At 41.9% G+C, this 14,593-nt stretch overlaps 1 protein-coding gene across 1 annotated transcript in view; it reads right to left on the bottom strand.

Moving 5' to 3' along the window:
• BAIAP3 (BAI1 associated protein 3) overlaps positions 1-14,593 on the bottom strand; it is a 537,315-nt gene that overhangs the window by 254,710 nt on the left and 268,012 nt on the right. The window contains exons 8-9 of the mRNA XM_053695302.1: positions 10,683-10,727; positions 1,002-1,079 (exon numbers count right to left, since the gene is read on the bottom strand). Coding sequence (XP_053551277.1) covers positions 1,002-1,079; positions 10,683-10,727 — 123 coding nt within the window. The remainder of the gene's footprint in view (positions 1-1,001; positions 1,080-10,682; positions 10,728-14,593) is intronic.

The following is a 14,593-nucleotide window of genomic DNA, read 5'->3' as shown; positions in this document are numbered from 1 at the left end:
TTGCATGTGTTTCTTGCAACAAGGTGTACTAGACAAAACATGTACTCTCTCCTACTGCAGCACTGAATGCTGGGAATTGTAGTTCCCAGGCATATGACAAGTGAAAGATTAAAGGGACATAATACTCATATGCTAAATCACTTGAAACTGATGCAGTATAACTGTAAAAAGCTGACAGGAAAATATCACCTGACCATCTCTATGTAAAAAAGGAAGATATTTTACCTCACAATCTCCTCAGCTCAGCAGAGTAAGTTCTGTGTAAAAAATTATACTCAGCTGCTCCCAGCTGCAGGTAAACAAATTTAAAAAAATGAAGAAATGAACAGCAGCCAATCAGCATCAGCAGTGCTGAGGTCATGAACTCTTACTGTGATCTCATGAGATTTCACTTAACTCTCATGAGATTTCATAGTAAGCTTCCTTTACCTGATTGGTGAAATAATATGAGAATGCACGATGCTAATCCCTTCAGATGTCCCAGGACAAACACACTAAAATGCTGCTTAGAAATCCTTTACAATGGGAGGTGGCTACTGAGGAACTTTTGAGGTAAAATATCTTTCTTTTTTACATAGAGATGTTCAGGTGATATTTTCTAATCAGCTTTTTACAGCTATGCTGCATCACTTTCAAGTGTTTAAACATTTGGGTATTATGGCCCTTTAAGGGCTAGATTACAAGTGGAGCTATAATTTATCGGACAATAAATAACCAGCCATTACAACAATAGTGAAAGATTAACCTAGGAAACATGTAACAAAGACAACACTTGACAGTTAAAGTATTGCTTGAGCAGATTTTCAAGTGCCTTTACATGAAGAAAATTACCAAAAAATCTGCACTGGTTACTCCTCTAATCTCTAGTTTGGGTTGGCGGCTTTATGATCCTCATTTGCATATTGTAAAGGGTCTTTTTCTATCTATTCCAGGTTCAACAATTAAGGAGTCATCCCAACATTCTTTTGATCATTAATGGCATTTAAATGTTGATATCTTACCGGCCCATTCCTTTAAACCCACTGACTTCATTAAGTTTCTTGCAAGCTTCGGCAACCGACACATCGTCATCATGGTCCCTGCAACATTGTATATGAGAAATGCAAGTATTAAAAGAATAGTTACTTCTTAAAATATTGTTACATTTTTTTAATGTCTTAATATAAAAACGCATATTGTAAAGTAACAAAAATTAAGCAGAAAGCTGAAAAAAATATAAATCATCAACAATAACAGGAAAATGTTATTACATCACAGGGGTAAATGAATGCATAAATAAACCAAAGTGCACCAAATATATAGGGCTAGATTAGAAGTAGAGCACAACCGATAACGTAGGGTGAGTTATCTGTAGCGTGACCTTGCGCAAAGAATAGCGCACAATCTAGTATCACAAGTGGATGGTAAAAGAGGTTTACCAGAGAATTTTAATTTGACCGGCATTTTTTAGTGAGCCCTATACAGATAGCGTAGGGTGCACCATTATCGCTAATAAGTACTGAATTATGTCTTGTTCTCACCTGCAATACAAAAAAGAAAATTTATGCTTACCTGATAAATTTATTTCTTTTTTGACACGATGAGTCCACGGTTCATCTTAATTACTAATGGGATATTCACCTCCTGGTCAGCAGGAGGAGGCAAAGAGCACCACAGCAGAGCTGTTAAATAGCTCCTCCCTTCCCTCCCACTCCAGTCATTCGACCAAAGTTAGGAAAAGAAAGGAAAAGCCAAGGTGCAGAGGTGTCTGAAATTTACAATAACCCACAACCTGTCTAAAAGAACAGGGCAGGCTGTGGACTCATCGTGTCAAAAAAGAAATAAATTTATCAGGTAAGCATAAATTTTGTTTTCTTTTTTAAGACACGATGAGTCCACGGATCATCTTAATTACTAATGGGATTCAATACCCAAGCTAGAGATACACAGATGATACGGGAGGGACAAGACATTGAACTTAAACGAAAGGCACCACTGCTTGAAGAACCCTTTTCCCAAAAAAAACAGCCTCAGCCAAGACAAAAGTGTGAAAAAAAGACCAAGTTGCAGCCTTGCAAATCTGTTCCACAGAAGTTACATTTTTGAATGCCCATGAGGAAGCAACCGCCCTCGTGGAATGAGCCGTAACTCTCTCTGGAGGCTGCTGACCAGCAGTCTCTTATGTAAAACGTATGCTACTCCTCAGCCAAAAAGAAAGAGACGTAACCAAAGCTATCTGTCCCTTACGTTTTCCTGAGAAAACCACAAACAAAGAAGAAGACTGACGAAAGTCATTAGTCGCCTGCAGGAAAAACTTTAAAGCACAGAGCACGTCCAAATTGAGCAGAAGTCGTTCCTTCAAAGAAGAAGGATTAGGGCACAAGGAAGGAACAATAATCTCCTGGTTAATATTCCGATCAGAAATAACCTTAGGAAGAAATCCTAATTTAGTACGTAAACACTACCTTATCACAGTGAAAAATAAGGTAAGGAGACTCATACTGCAATGTCTAGAGCTCTGACACTCTGCGAGCAGGAGAAATAGCAACAGGAAATAAAACTTTCCAAGATAACAACTAAATATCTAAGGAAAGAGTAGACTCAAAGAGATCCCTTTGAAGAACTTTGAGAAACTAAATTAAGACTCCATGGAAGAGTAACTGGTTTGAACACAGGCCTGATCCTGATCAAGGCCTAACAAAAAGATTGTGCTACGGGGACATCCGCCAGACATTTGAGTTACAAAATAGATAAGGCCAAATTTTGACCCCTTAGGGAGCTCGATAAATCCTTCTCCAAACCCTTTTGGAGAAAGACAAAATGCTAAGAATCCTAACTCTACTCCATGAGTAGCCCTTGGATTCACCCCAATAGAAATATTTACACCAAATCTTATGGAAAATCCTTCTAGTTACAGGCTTACGAGCCTGAATCATGGTCTCTATGACCGAATCAGAAAATCCCTGCTTAGATAAAATTAAGCATTCAATCTCCAATCAGTCAGCTTCAGAAAAAATAGATTTGTGTGAAGGAAGGACCCCTGAATCAGAACATCCTTCCTCAACGGGAGTCTCCAAGGAGACAGAGATGTCATCTCCACCAGATCCGCATATCAAATCCTGCGAGGCCCGGCCGAAGCTATGAGGATCGCCAAAGCCCTTTCCAGCTTGATTCGAGCAATTACCAGAGGAAAAAGAGTAAACGGGGCCAATAGGTATGTTGGACTGAAGGTCCAAGGAACCATCAGAGCATCTATGAGATCCGTCTGGGGGTCTCTGCACCTCGACCTGTATCTCGGTAGTTAGGCATTCTGACTAGAAATCATGAGATCCAATTCCGGCTGACCCATTGGAGAATCAGATTGGAGAACACTTCCGGATGGAGTTCCCACTCCCCCGGATGAAAGGTCTGCCTGCTCAGAAAATCCGCCTCCCAGACGTCCACCCCTAGGATATGGATCGCCTATAGACAACAAGAGTAGGCCTCCACCCACTGGATTATTCTGGTTACCTCAATCATTGCTAAGGAACTCTTCATTCCTTCCTGATGATCGATGTAAGCCACTGAAGTTATGAAGTCCGACTGGAACTTAATAAACTGGACTGAGGCTAACTGAGCCCAGACCAGAAGAGCATTGAAGATCGCTGTCAGCTCGAGAATGATTATAGAAAGAACAGACTCTGACTGAGTGCAAACTCTCTGAACCTTTAGGGAACTCCAGACTACCCCTCACCCTAGAAGGCTGGTGTTTGTTGTCACAACCATCCAAGAAGGACTGCGAGAGCAGGTTCCCTGGGAAAGATGATCCAGAAATAACCACCATGAAAGAGAATCCTTTGTTTACTGAATTCACAGAGACAAATCCATATAATCTCCGCTCCATTAACTGAACAGATTTCAGATAGTCTGAGATGGAACGAACAAACGGGATGATGTCCATTGCCGCTATCAGCCCGAATACCTCCAAACACTGAGTGTCCGAAGAAAGTGCAGAAGAACAAAACAATTATCAATAATCCTTGACTTCCTGACTTCTATCAGAAAAAGGCCTCATTGATGATTGGGCAAGGGATCTGGGAGGGGGGGAGGGTATTGAGGGGGGCAGCTACACTACAGAAAATGTTTTATTTTATATAAAAAACATAATAAAACACATTTTCTTTCATGTAATTGGCAAGAGTCCATGAGCTAGTGACGTATAGGATATGCAATCCTACCAGGAGGGGCAAAGTTTCCCAAACCTCAAAATGCCTATAAATACACCCCTCACCACACCCACAATTCAGTTTTACAAACTTTGCCTCCTATGGAGGTGGTGAAGTAAGTTTGTGCTATGATTTCTACGTTGATATGCGCTTCTCAGCATTTTGAAGCCTGATTCCTCTCAGAGTACAGTGAATGTCAGAGGGATGTGAAGGGAACAATCGTTTGTGTTGCTGGTAGCTCCAGCATGGCCTAACAGGTTTTGGTATGCGGATCTTGTTCGGATGTCCAGTTGCCAACCTTGGCCACTTCCATTAAGGCCGGACCTTCTGTCTCAAGGTCCGTTTTTACATCAGGATCTCAAATCATTAAATTTGAAGGTATGGAAATTGAATGCCTAGTGCTTAGTCATAGAGGTTTCTCTGACTCAGTGATTAATACTATGTTACAGGCTCGTAAATCTGTTTCTAGGAAGATTTATTATCGAGTTTGGAAGACTTATATTTCATGGTGTTCTTCTCATAAATTCTCTTGGCACTCTTTCAGAATTGCTAGAATTTTACAGTTTCTTCAGGATGGTTTCAATAAGGGTTTGTCTGCAAGTTCCTTGAAGGGACAAATCTCTGCTCTTTCTGTTTTATTTCACAGAAAGATTGCTAAGCTTCCTGATATTCACTGTTTTGTACAGGCTTTGGTCCGTATCAAGCCTGTCATTAAATCAATCTCTCCTCCTTGTAGTCTTAATTTGGTTTTGAAGGCTTTACAGGCTCCCCCATTTGAGCCTATGCATTCTTTGGACATTAAATTACTTTCCTGGAAGGTGTTGTTCCTATTGGCCATCTCTTCTGCTAGAAGAGTTTCTGAATTATCTGCTCTTTCTTGTGAATCTCCTTTTCTGATTTTTCATCAGGATAAGGCGGTTTTGCGGACTTCATTTAAATTCTTACCTAAGGTTGTGAATTCTAACAACATTAATAGATAAATTGTTGTCCCTTCCTTGTGTCCTAATCCTAAGAATTATTTGGAGAGATCCTTACATTCTTTGGATGTGGTAAGAGCTTTGAAATATTATGTTGAAGCTACTAAATATTTCTGGAAGACTTCTGGTCTATTTGTTATCTTTTCTGGTTCTAGGAAAGGTCAGAAGGCTGCTGTTTCCTTGGCATCGTGGTTAAAGCTTTTGATTCATCAAGATTATTTGGAGTCGTGTAAAGTCCGCCTCAGAGAATCACAGCTCATTCTACTAGATCAGTCTCCACTTCGTGGGCTTTTAAGAATGAAGCTTCAGTTGATTAGATTTGCAAAGCGGCAACTTGGTCTTCTTTGCATACATTTACTAAATTCTACCGTTTTGATGTATTTGCTTCTTTGGAAGCAGTATTTGGTAGAAAAGTTTATCAGGGAGCTGTTTCAGTTTGATTCTTCTGCTAATGTTTTAAGTTTTTCTTTTCATTTATGAGAATAAATTTATATTTTGGGTTGTGGATTAATTTTTTTCAGCGGAAAATGGCTGTTTTTATTTTATCCCTCCCTCTCTAGTGACTCTTGTGTAGAGTTCCACATCTTGGGTATTGCTATCCCATACGTCACTAGCTCATGGACTCTTGCCAATTACATAAAAGAAAACATAATTTATGTAAAAACTTACCTGATAAATTCATTTCTTTCCTATTGGCAAGAGTCCATGAGGCCCACCCTTTTTATGGTGGTTATGATTTTTTTGTATAAAGCACAATTATTCCAAATTCCTTTGTTGATGCTTTTTACTCCTCTCTTTATCACCCCACTACCTGGCTATTCATTAAACTGAATTGTGGGTGTGGTGAGGGGTGTATTTATAGGCATTTTGAGGTTTGGGAAACTTTGTCCCTCCTGGTAGGATTATATATCCCATACGTCACTAGCTCATGTACTCTTGCCAATATGAAAGAAATGAATTTATCAGGTAAGTTCTTACATAAATTATGTTTTTTGGGCAAACTGGGTAGTGGCAAATAGCTGCCAGTACCCAATATGTCGGAAAATAGGTAGGGGGGGGGGGTTTAGAGAGCTGTATGGTGGGGGGGGGGGGGTCAGGGAGGTTGGGGGCTAAGGGGGGATCCGACACTGCAGAATCAATATATATATATATATATATATATATATATATATATATATATGTATATATATATATATATATGCTTTTCATTTTAGTACTGGCAGACTTTCTGCCAGTACTTAAGATGACGGTGACATTTGTGAGGTGGGGGAGTGAAGAGAGCTGTTTGAGGGCAATAAGGGAGGGATCAGTGGGTGGGATGTTTCAGGTGGAATGCTGATCTCTACACTAAAGCTAAAGTTAACCCTACAAGTTACCTAATTAACCCCCTTCACTGCTGGGCATAATACAAGTGTGGTGCGCAGCGGTATTTAGCGGCCTTCTACTTACCAAAAAGTGAAAAAGTTTGTGAAAAAGTTTGTAAAAAAGTTAACAATTTTTTTTATTTGATTGCATTTGGCGGTGAAATGGTGGCATGAAATATACCAAAATGGGCCTAGATAAATACTTTGGGTTGTCTACTAAAAAAAAATATATACATGTGAAGGGATATTCAGTGATTCCTGACACATATCAGTGTTCCAATGTAACTATGGCTAATTTGGAGAGAGAAAAAAATGTTTTGAAAATAGCAAAGTGCTACTTGTATTTATTGCCCTATAACTTGCAAAAAAGCAAAGAACATGTAAACATTGGGTATTTCTAAACCCAGGCCAAAATTTTGAAACTATTTAGCATGGGTGTTTTTTGGTGGTTGTAGATGTGTAACAGATTTTAGAAAAAGTGTGTTTTTTTCCATTTTTTCATCATATTTTATATTTTTTTATAGTAAATTATAAGATACTAGTCCTAAAGCCCGTTCACACGGGCCATTTTTTGCAGTACAGCGGTCCCACCCCTTGCGCTCTCTCCCTCCCCCTCTCTTTTGCTCTCTCTCTCCCCCCCTCTTTTGCTCTCTCTCTCCCCCTCTCTTTTGAGCTCTCTCTCCCCCTCCTCTCTTTTGAGCTCTCTCTCTCCCCCCTCTCTTTTGTTCGCTCTCTCTCTCGCACTCTCTTTTGCTCTCTCTCTCCCCCCCTCTTTTGCTCTCTCTCTCCCCCTCTCTTTTGAGCTCTCTCTGCCCCTCCTCTCTTTTGAGCTCTCTCTCTCCCCCCTCTCTTTTGTTCGCTCTCTCTCTCGCACTCTCTTTTGCGCTCTCTCTCTCTCCCCCTCTCTTTTGCGCTCTCTCGCTCCCCCTCTCTTTTGTGCTCTCTCTCTCCCTCATCTCTTTTGCTCTCTCTCCCCCCTCTCTCTCCGCTCTCTCTTTTGCGCTTTCTCTCTCTCCCCCTTTTTTTGCGCGCTCTCTCTCCCCCCTTTTGCGCTCTCTCTCCCCCCTCTATTTTGCGCTCTCTCATCCCCCTCTCTTTTGTGCTCTCTCCCCCCCCCCTCTTTTGCTCTCTCTCTCTCCCCCCTCTCTTTTGCTCTCTCTCTCTCCCCTCTCTTTTGCACGCTCTCTCTCCCACTCTCTTTTGCACTCTCTCTCCCCCTCTCTTTTGCTCTCTCTCTCCCCGCCTCTTCTCTCTCCCCCTCTCTTTTGCGCTCTCTCTCTCCCCCTCTCTTTTGTGCTCTCTCTCTCCCCGCCTCTTCTCTCTCCCCCTCTCTTTTGCGCTCTCTCTCTCCCCCTCTCTTTTGCGCTCTCTCTCTCTTTTGCGCTCTCTCCCCCCTCTCTTCTCACTCTCTCCCTCTCTCTTTTGCTCTCTCTCTATCTCTCTACCCCATCTCTTTTGCGCTCTTTCCCCCTCTCTTTTGAGCTCTCTCCCCCATCTCTTCTGCGCTCTCTCCCCCCTCTCTTTTGAGCTCTCTCTCCCCCCTCTTTCTCTCCCTCCCCTCTCTTTCTCCCCCCTCCTCTCTCTCTCCCTCCCCTCTCTCTCTCCCCCTCCTCTCTCTCTCCCCCCCTTCTCTCTCTCCCCCCTCCTCTATCTCTCTCCCACCCTCCTCTCTCTCTCTCCCCCCTCTCCTCTCTCTCTCCCCACCTCTCCTCTCTCTCTCCCCTCCTCTCTCTCTCCCCCCTCCTCTCTCTCTCTCCCCTCCTCTCCTCTCTCTCTCCTCTCTCTCTCTCCCCTCCTCTCTCTCTCCCCCTCTGTTTTGTGCTCTCTCTCTCCCCCTCTTTTGCTCTCTCTCTCTCCCCCCTCTCTTTTGTGCTCTCTCTCTCCCCCTCTCATTTGCGCTCTCTCCCCCTCTCTTTTGCGCTCTCCCCCCTCTCTTTTGCTCTCTCTCTTTCTCTCTCCCCCTCTCTTTTGTGCTCTCTCTCCCCCTCTCTTTTGAGCTCTCTCTCTCCCTCCTCTCTCCCCTCCTCTCTCTCTCTCTCTCTCTCTCTCTCTCTCTCTCTCTCTCTCTCCCCCTCTCTCTCCCCTCTCTCTCTCCCTCCCCTCTCTCCCTCCCTCTCCTCTCTCTCTCCCCTCCTCTCTCTCTCTCCCACTCCTCTCTCTCTCTCCCCCTCCTCTCTCTCTCTCCCCACTCCTCTCTCTCTCTCCCCCCTCCTCTCTCTCTCCCCCCCCACTCCTCTCTCTCTCCCCTCCTCTCCTCTCTCCCCTCCTCTCTCTCTTTCCCCCTCTTTTGCTCTCTCTCTATCTCTCTACCCCATCTCTTTTGCGCTCTTTCCTCCTCTCTTTTGAGCTCTCTCCCCCATCTCTTCTGCGCTCTCTCCCCCCTCTCTTTTGAGCTCTCTCTCTCCCCCCTCTTTCTCTCCCTCCCCTCTCTTTCTCCCCCCTCCTCTCTCTCTCCCTCCCCTCTCTCTCTCCCCCTCCTCTCTCTCTCCCCCCCTTCTCTCTCCCCCCTCCTCTATCTCTCTCCCACCCTCCTCTCTCTCTCTCCCCCCTCTCCTCTCTCTCTCCCCACCTCTCCTCTCTCTCTCCCCTCCTCTCTCTCTCCCTCCTCCTCTCTCTCTCTCCCCTCCTCTCTCTCTCCTCTCTCTCTCCTCTCTCTCTCTCCCCTCCTCTCTCTCTCCCCCTCTGTTTTGTGCTCTCTCTCTCCCCCTCTTTTGCTCTCTCTCTCTCCCCCCTCTCTTTTGTGCTCTCTCTCTCCCCCTCTCTTTTGCGCTCTCTCCCCCTCTCTTTTGCGCTCTCCCCCCTCTCTTTTGCTCTCTCTCTTTCTCTCTCCCCCTCTCTTTTGTGCTCTCTCTCCCCCTCTCTTTTGAGCTCTCTCTCTCCCTCCTCTCTCCCCTCCTCTCTCTCTCTCTCTCTCCCCCTCTCTCTCCCCTCTCTCTCCCTCTCCTCTCTCCCTCCCTCTCCTCTCTCTCTCCCCTCCTCTCTCTCTCCCCCACTCCTCTCTCTCTCTCCCCCCTCCTCTCTCTCTCTCCCGACTCCTCTCTCTCTCTCCCCCTCCTCTCTCTCTCCCCCCCACTCCTCTCTCTCTCCCCTCCTCTCCTCTCTCCCCTCCTCTCTCTCTTTCCCCCTCTTTTGCTCTCTCTCTCTCCCCCCTCTCTTTTGTGCTCTCTCTCCCCCCCTCTCTTTTGCGCTCTCTCCCCCTCTCTTTTGCGCTCTCCCCCCCCTCTCTTTTGCTCTCTCTCCCCCCTCTCTTTTGTGCTCTCTCCCCCCCTCTCTTTTGCGCTCTCTCTCTCTCCCCCTCTCTTTTGTGCTCTCTCCCCCCTCTCTTTTGCGCTCTCTCTCTCTCCCCCTCTCCTTTGCGCTCTCTCCCCCCTCTCTTTTGCTCTCTATCTCTCCTACATCTCTTTTGCGCTCTCTCTCCCCCTCTGTTTTGAGCTTTCCCTCTCCCCCATCTCTTTTGCGCTCTCTCTCCCCCTCTCTTTTGAGCTCTCTCTCTCCCCCTCTCTCCCCTACCCTACTCTCTCTCTCTCCCCCTCTCTCTCCCCCCTCTCCTCTCTCTCTCTCCCCTCCTCTCTATCTCTCTCCCCTCTCTATCTCGCGGCCGTGCCTGACCACGCCCCCTTCATGGCCATTAATTGCCCGGTCACGCCCCCTTCATGTCGGCCACGCCCCCGCTCACGCCCGGTCACGCCCACTTCTGCAGCGGATCAGCTAGGGGCTCAAAGGCCAGGTGTGTTTGTCCTTGTGCTGTCTCTACTGCGCATGACAGCTTCGGTCAAACACACTTAGCCTTTTATATAATAGGATGATGAAAACAATGATATCTTTAGAAAGACCATTTAATGGCGAGAAAAACTGTATATAATATGTGTGGGTACAGTAAATGAGTAAGAGGAAAATTACAGCTAAACACAAACATTGCAGAAATGTAAAAATACCCCAACAGTAAAAAAAATTGAAAAATGGTCTGGTCACTAAGTGGTTAATATAGAGCTATAGTTTTAATGCAAAACATGCTAAACAGTTATTTTAAAATATAATATTATCACAAAGTCTACATGCAAAGGATATTTTTTATATACATATAAAGCTTATAAAATGATATAAGAATGATAATACAAGGTAAAGTGTAATTGATTATAATTTAAAAAGGCACAAACCAGATATCCAAGTGAAGCTGGTCAGAAAAAATGTCGTCTATTTCACTACAGGGGAAAAAACAACAACTTAGTGGATCAGAATTAAATAACAACAATGACAAAATAAGAATGTACTTATTGCAGTAGTAATAAAAAGCAATTGCCTCCATTTATCAAGCTGAAGTTAAAGGGACAGTCTACGCCAGAATTTTTATTATTTTAAAAGATAGATAATCCCTTTATTACCCATTCCCTAGTTTTGCATAACTAACACAGTTATATAAATACACGTTTTACCTCTGTAATTACCTTGTATCTAAGCCTCTGCAAACTGCCCCTTATTTCAGTTCTTTTGACAGACTTGCATTTTAGCCAATCAGTGCTGGCTCATAGGAACTCCACTTGCGTGAGCACAGTGTTATCTATATGACACACATGAACTAACACCTTCTAGCGGTGAAAAACTGTCAAAATGCTGTGACAGAAGAGGCGGCCTTCAAAGGCTTAGAAATTAGCATATGAACATTCTATGTTTAGCTTTCAACTAAGAATACCAAGAGAACAAAGCAAAATTGGTGATAAAAGTAAATTGGAAAATTGTTTAAAATTACATTCTTTATCTGAATCATGAAAGTTTATTTTGGACTAGACTGTCGCTTTAAAGCCTCAGAGGCCTTGTGTTCAGGCTCGCTTGTGTGACCCTACAACTGCCAGTTAGGAAGCAGTGGACTTAAAAGGAGATCAGTTAGCTCTTACTTTTGTGTAAAAATGATGCTTGCCCCACACTCCCTAAATACACTAAAAAGCAAATTCTGTAACCTGTAAATGCTGCCAATCAAACGGCTGGATTGCAGCATTTAAAACCCCCCACAAACAATGTTATAGAATTTGCTTTTTGGACTCTCTAAGGGAGTGTGTTACAAAGCAAGTGTTTGATGTGCTTTTAAGACTGAGGCTCACTAACCTCTCTTCCCCCTCAGAGGCAAAGTTAAAGTCAAGATCAACTTTCATGGTTCAGATAGAGCGCACACATTTAATTAACTTTCCATTTCACTTCCATAATCTAAACAGGCACACACTTTTTATACGCACACTTTCTGAGGCATTAGATCCTACTAAGCATGTGCAAGAATATATGTATGTGATTGGCTGATAGCTGTCACATGATGCAAAAGGAATGAAAATTTAAGTAACTGAAATTTGTCAGAAAAAAAATCTATTATTTTAAATTCAAACTAAGTGCTTTTGAATTGTCTTTTTATTATACATCTTTTGATTATACAAAACTACTATGTTTATTGGCCCTTTAAGGGCCAATATTATAAAATGTTTAATTATGTGCAGAAAAAATGCAATATACTTTCATGATCTATAGCTCTGTACTGTCTGCATTTCCTGTGCAAAAAACAGCTATATGGAATTTAGCGATGTTAAAAGGAGTTTAAAAATGGTTAATTATTTTAACATTGTTATAGTCAAGAAGCCATTGCTTGCTACTCATCCTCTGTACAAGTGATTAGCTAATGTAAACCTAGGTTTTAACATGGCAGCACCCACTACTTTATAGAAACTGAAGTACTTTTTATAGATAATGTAAACCTAGGTTTCAACATGGCAGCACCCACTACTTTATAAGAAAGCAAAGTACTTTTTTAGAGATTTAAACTTTACACTTATTTCTTCAATATTGTAAATAACTATAATAATAAAAAAATAAAAACAATAAATCTGCATATTATTCTAAAACAATGTTTTACTTTGAATACACCATTATGTCTTGGATTTATTTACTGTCTAATGTTCTTTTTAAGGCCCATAATAGTTGAAAAATTACATACTCTAATTCCACAGAGCATGTTTTTTAATACTATTGTCCCTTCACTACTGTGCTTTTACACCCCCCCCCCCCACACACACACACAAAGGGGTTAAACACACTTTGGAGCAGGGTCGATAGTCTTAAAATTATATGCTCTAACAAATTGGAGCATGTCATTTTTAACTATTATGACCATTTAAAGGGACAGTCTACTTGAAAATTGTTATTGTTTAAAAAGATAATCTCTTTATTGCCCATTCCCTAGTTTTGAATAAACAACACTGTTATATTAATATACTTTTCACCTCTATGATTACATGTATCTAAGCCTCTGCAGACTACCCTTATCTCCACAGGAGTGAGCACAATGCTATCTATAAGACACACGTCTAGCACTGTCTGGCTGTTGTGCAAGATTTAAAAAGCTAATAAAAAGCATTGAGATAAGAGGCAGCTTGTAGGGGTTTAGAAACAGGCAAACGTAAAGGTTATAAAGTCTATTAATATAACAATGTTGGTTTACAAAGCTGGGGAATTGGTATTAAAGCTATAAAAATCAAAAGGAAAACAGCCTCACAGCAACAGCATCAGAAGGGCTAAAAATAAAAAACTTTTTATTTAAACAAATTAAAACCAAGGTACGTGGCAGGCAAACATCCTGACTAGTTTTGTGCTCTCATTAGCACTTAATAATAGGATATGTTTGCTGGGCACATACTTCCTATTTAAAGGGAGAGAACACCCAGTAATTAATTAATTAAAAACAACAGTACATATGTACATAAAAGATATAAATTTCAATTACATTCACAGTTATGGAAGAAAAAACTACAGAGCTAAATGAACATTAAACACTTTGATATGGTAATATAAAATGATAAATCGTATATATATAAAAACACTCTGCAATATACTTTCATTCTTTATTTTGTCCCCTTTTCCTGTAATTCCATTATGAAATTGTGAGCTTTTCAGTTAGAAATAGAAGTGTAGACCACTGTTATATTCCACACAGCCTTTGGTTACACACGTTTGTTACCTATTTATAACTGTCCCTAATTGGCCACAGCAGAGAAGGTAACCTAAGTTACAACATGGCAGCTCCCATTGTTTTATAGCCACTAAAAGTTTGCACTTATTTTGTCTTGTTATTCTCAGTCTAATCTTTTCTTTAAATGCGTAATTCCATCTAGCGTTTATTTAGTGTTTAAAGTCCCTTTACCTATACTATACACAAATATATAAGATAGATATAAATGTATGATAATATTACATTCAATATTATACACTCAAATTCATAACATAGCCCCCTAGCAGAATACAATTCAAATGTCAACACAATTGTTAATGCTTTAACATTACATGTATTAATGACAAAAAAAAATGATTAAACATCAATACAGTATACTTTATTGTTAATGTCAAAACCATTGTGTTATAAATAAGTAGAAAAAGATAAAAATGTAATTGGAAACTTAAAAACTATTATTATTATGGTTAAAAAGGTATCACAGATATGTAAGGAATCACTTATTAAAAAAATAGCTCATATCTCGCTAACGATTCAAGCCTAGTGGGGTGACAGTCCTTAGTCTGTATATCCAATACAGCTTTTGTTTTAACAACAACTTATGTCTGTCACCACCTCTGGCTGGAAACATCACCCTGTCAATGACTTGAACTTTCATATTAAATATATTGGTAATATGTGTTAAATTAAAGTGTCTGGCTATTGCTGATTCCTTGACATATTCCCTCGTATCCATGATATGCTCTCTGACCCTAGATCTAAATTCCCTGGAGGTTTTGCCTGTATACTGTAAAAAACAAATCTTACACTCAAACAGGCCCATTTATCAAAGGGCTTTCGGACCTGATCCGACACTGCGGATCAGGTCCGCAAGACCTCGCTAAATGCGGAGAGCAATACGCTCTCCGCATTTAACATTGCACCAGCAGCTCACAAGAGCTGCTGGTGCAACGCCGCCCCCTGCTGACTCGTGGCCAATCGGCCGCCAGCAGGGATCTGTCAATCAACCCGATCGGGTTGATGTCCGGCGATTCCTGTCCGCCTGTTCAGAGCAGGCGGACAGGGTTATGGAGCAGCGGTCTT

Source organism: Bombina bombina, chromosome 11, assembly GCF_027579735.1.
Source record: "Bombina bombina isolate aBomBom1 chromosome 11, aBomBom1.pri, whole genome shotgun sequence".
Classification (NCBI taxonomy): Eukaryota; Metazoa; Chordata; class Amphibia; order Anura; family Bombinatoridae; genus Bombina; species Bombina bombina.
This window is presented reverse-complemented; position numbering and strand designations above follow the sequence as displayed.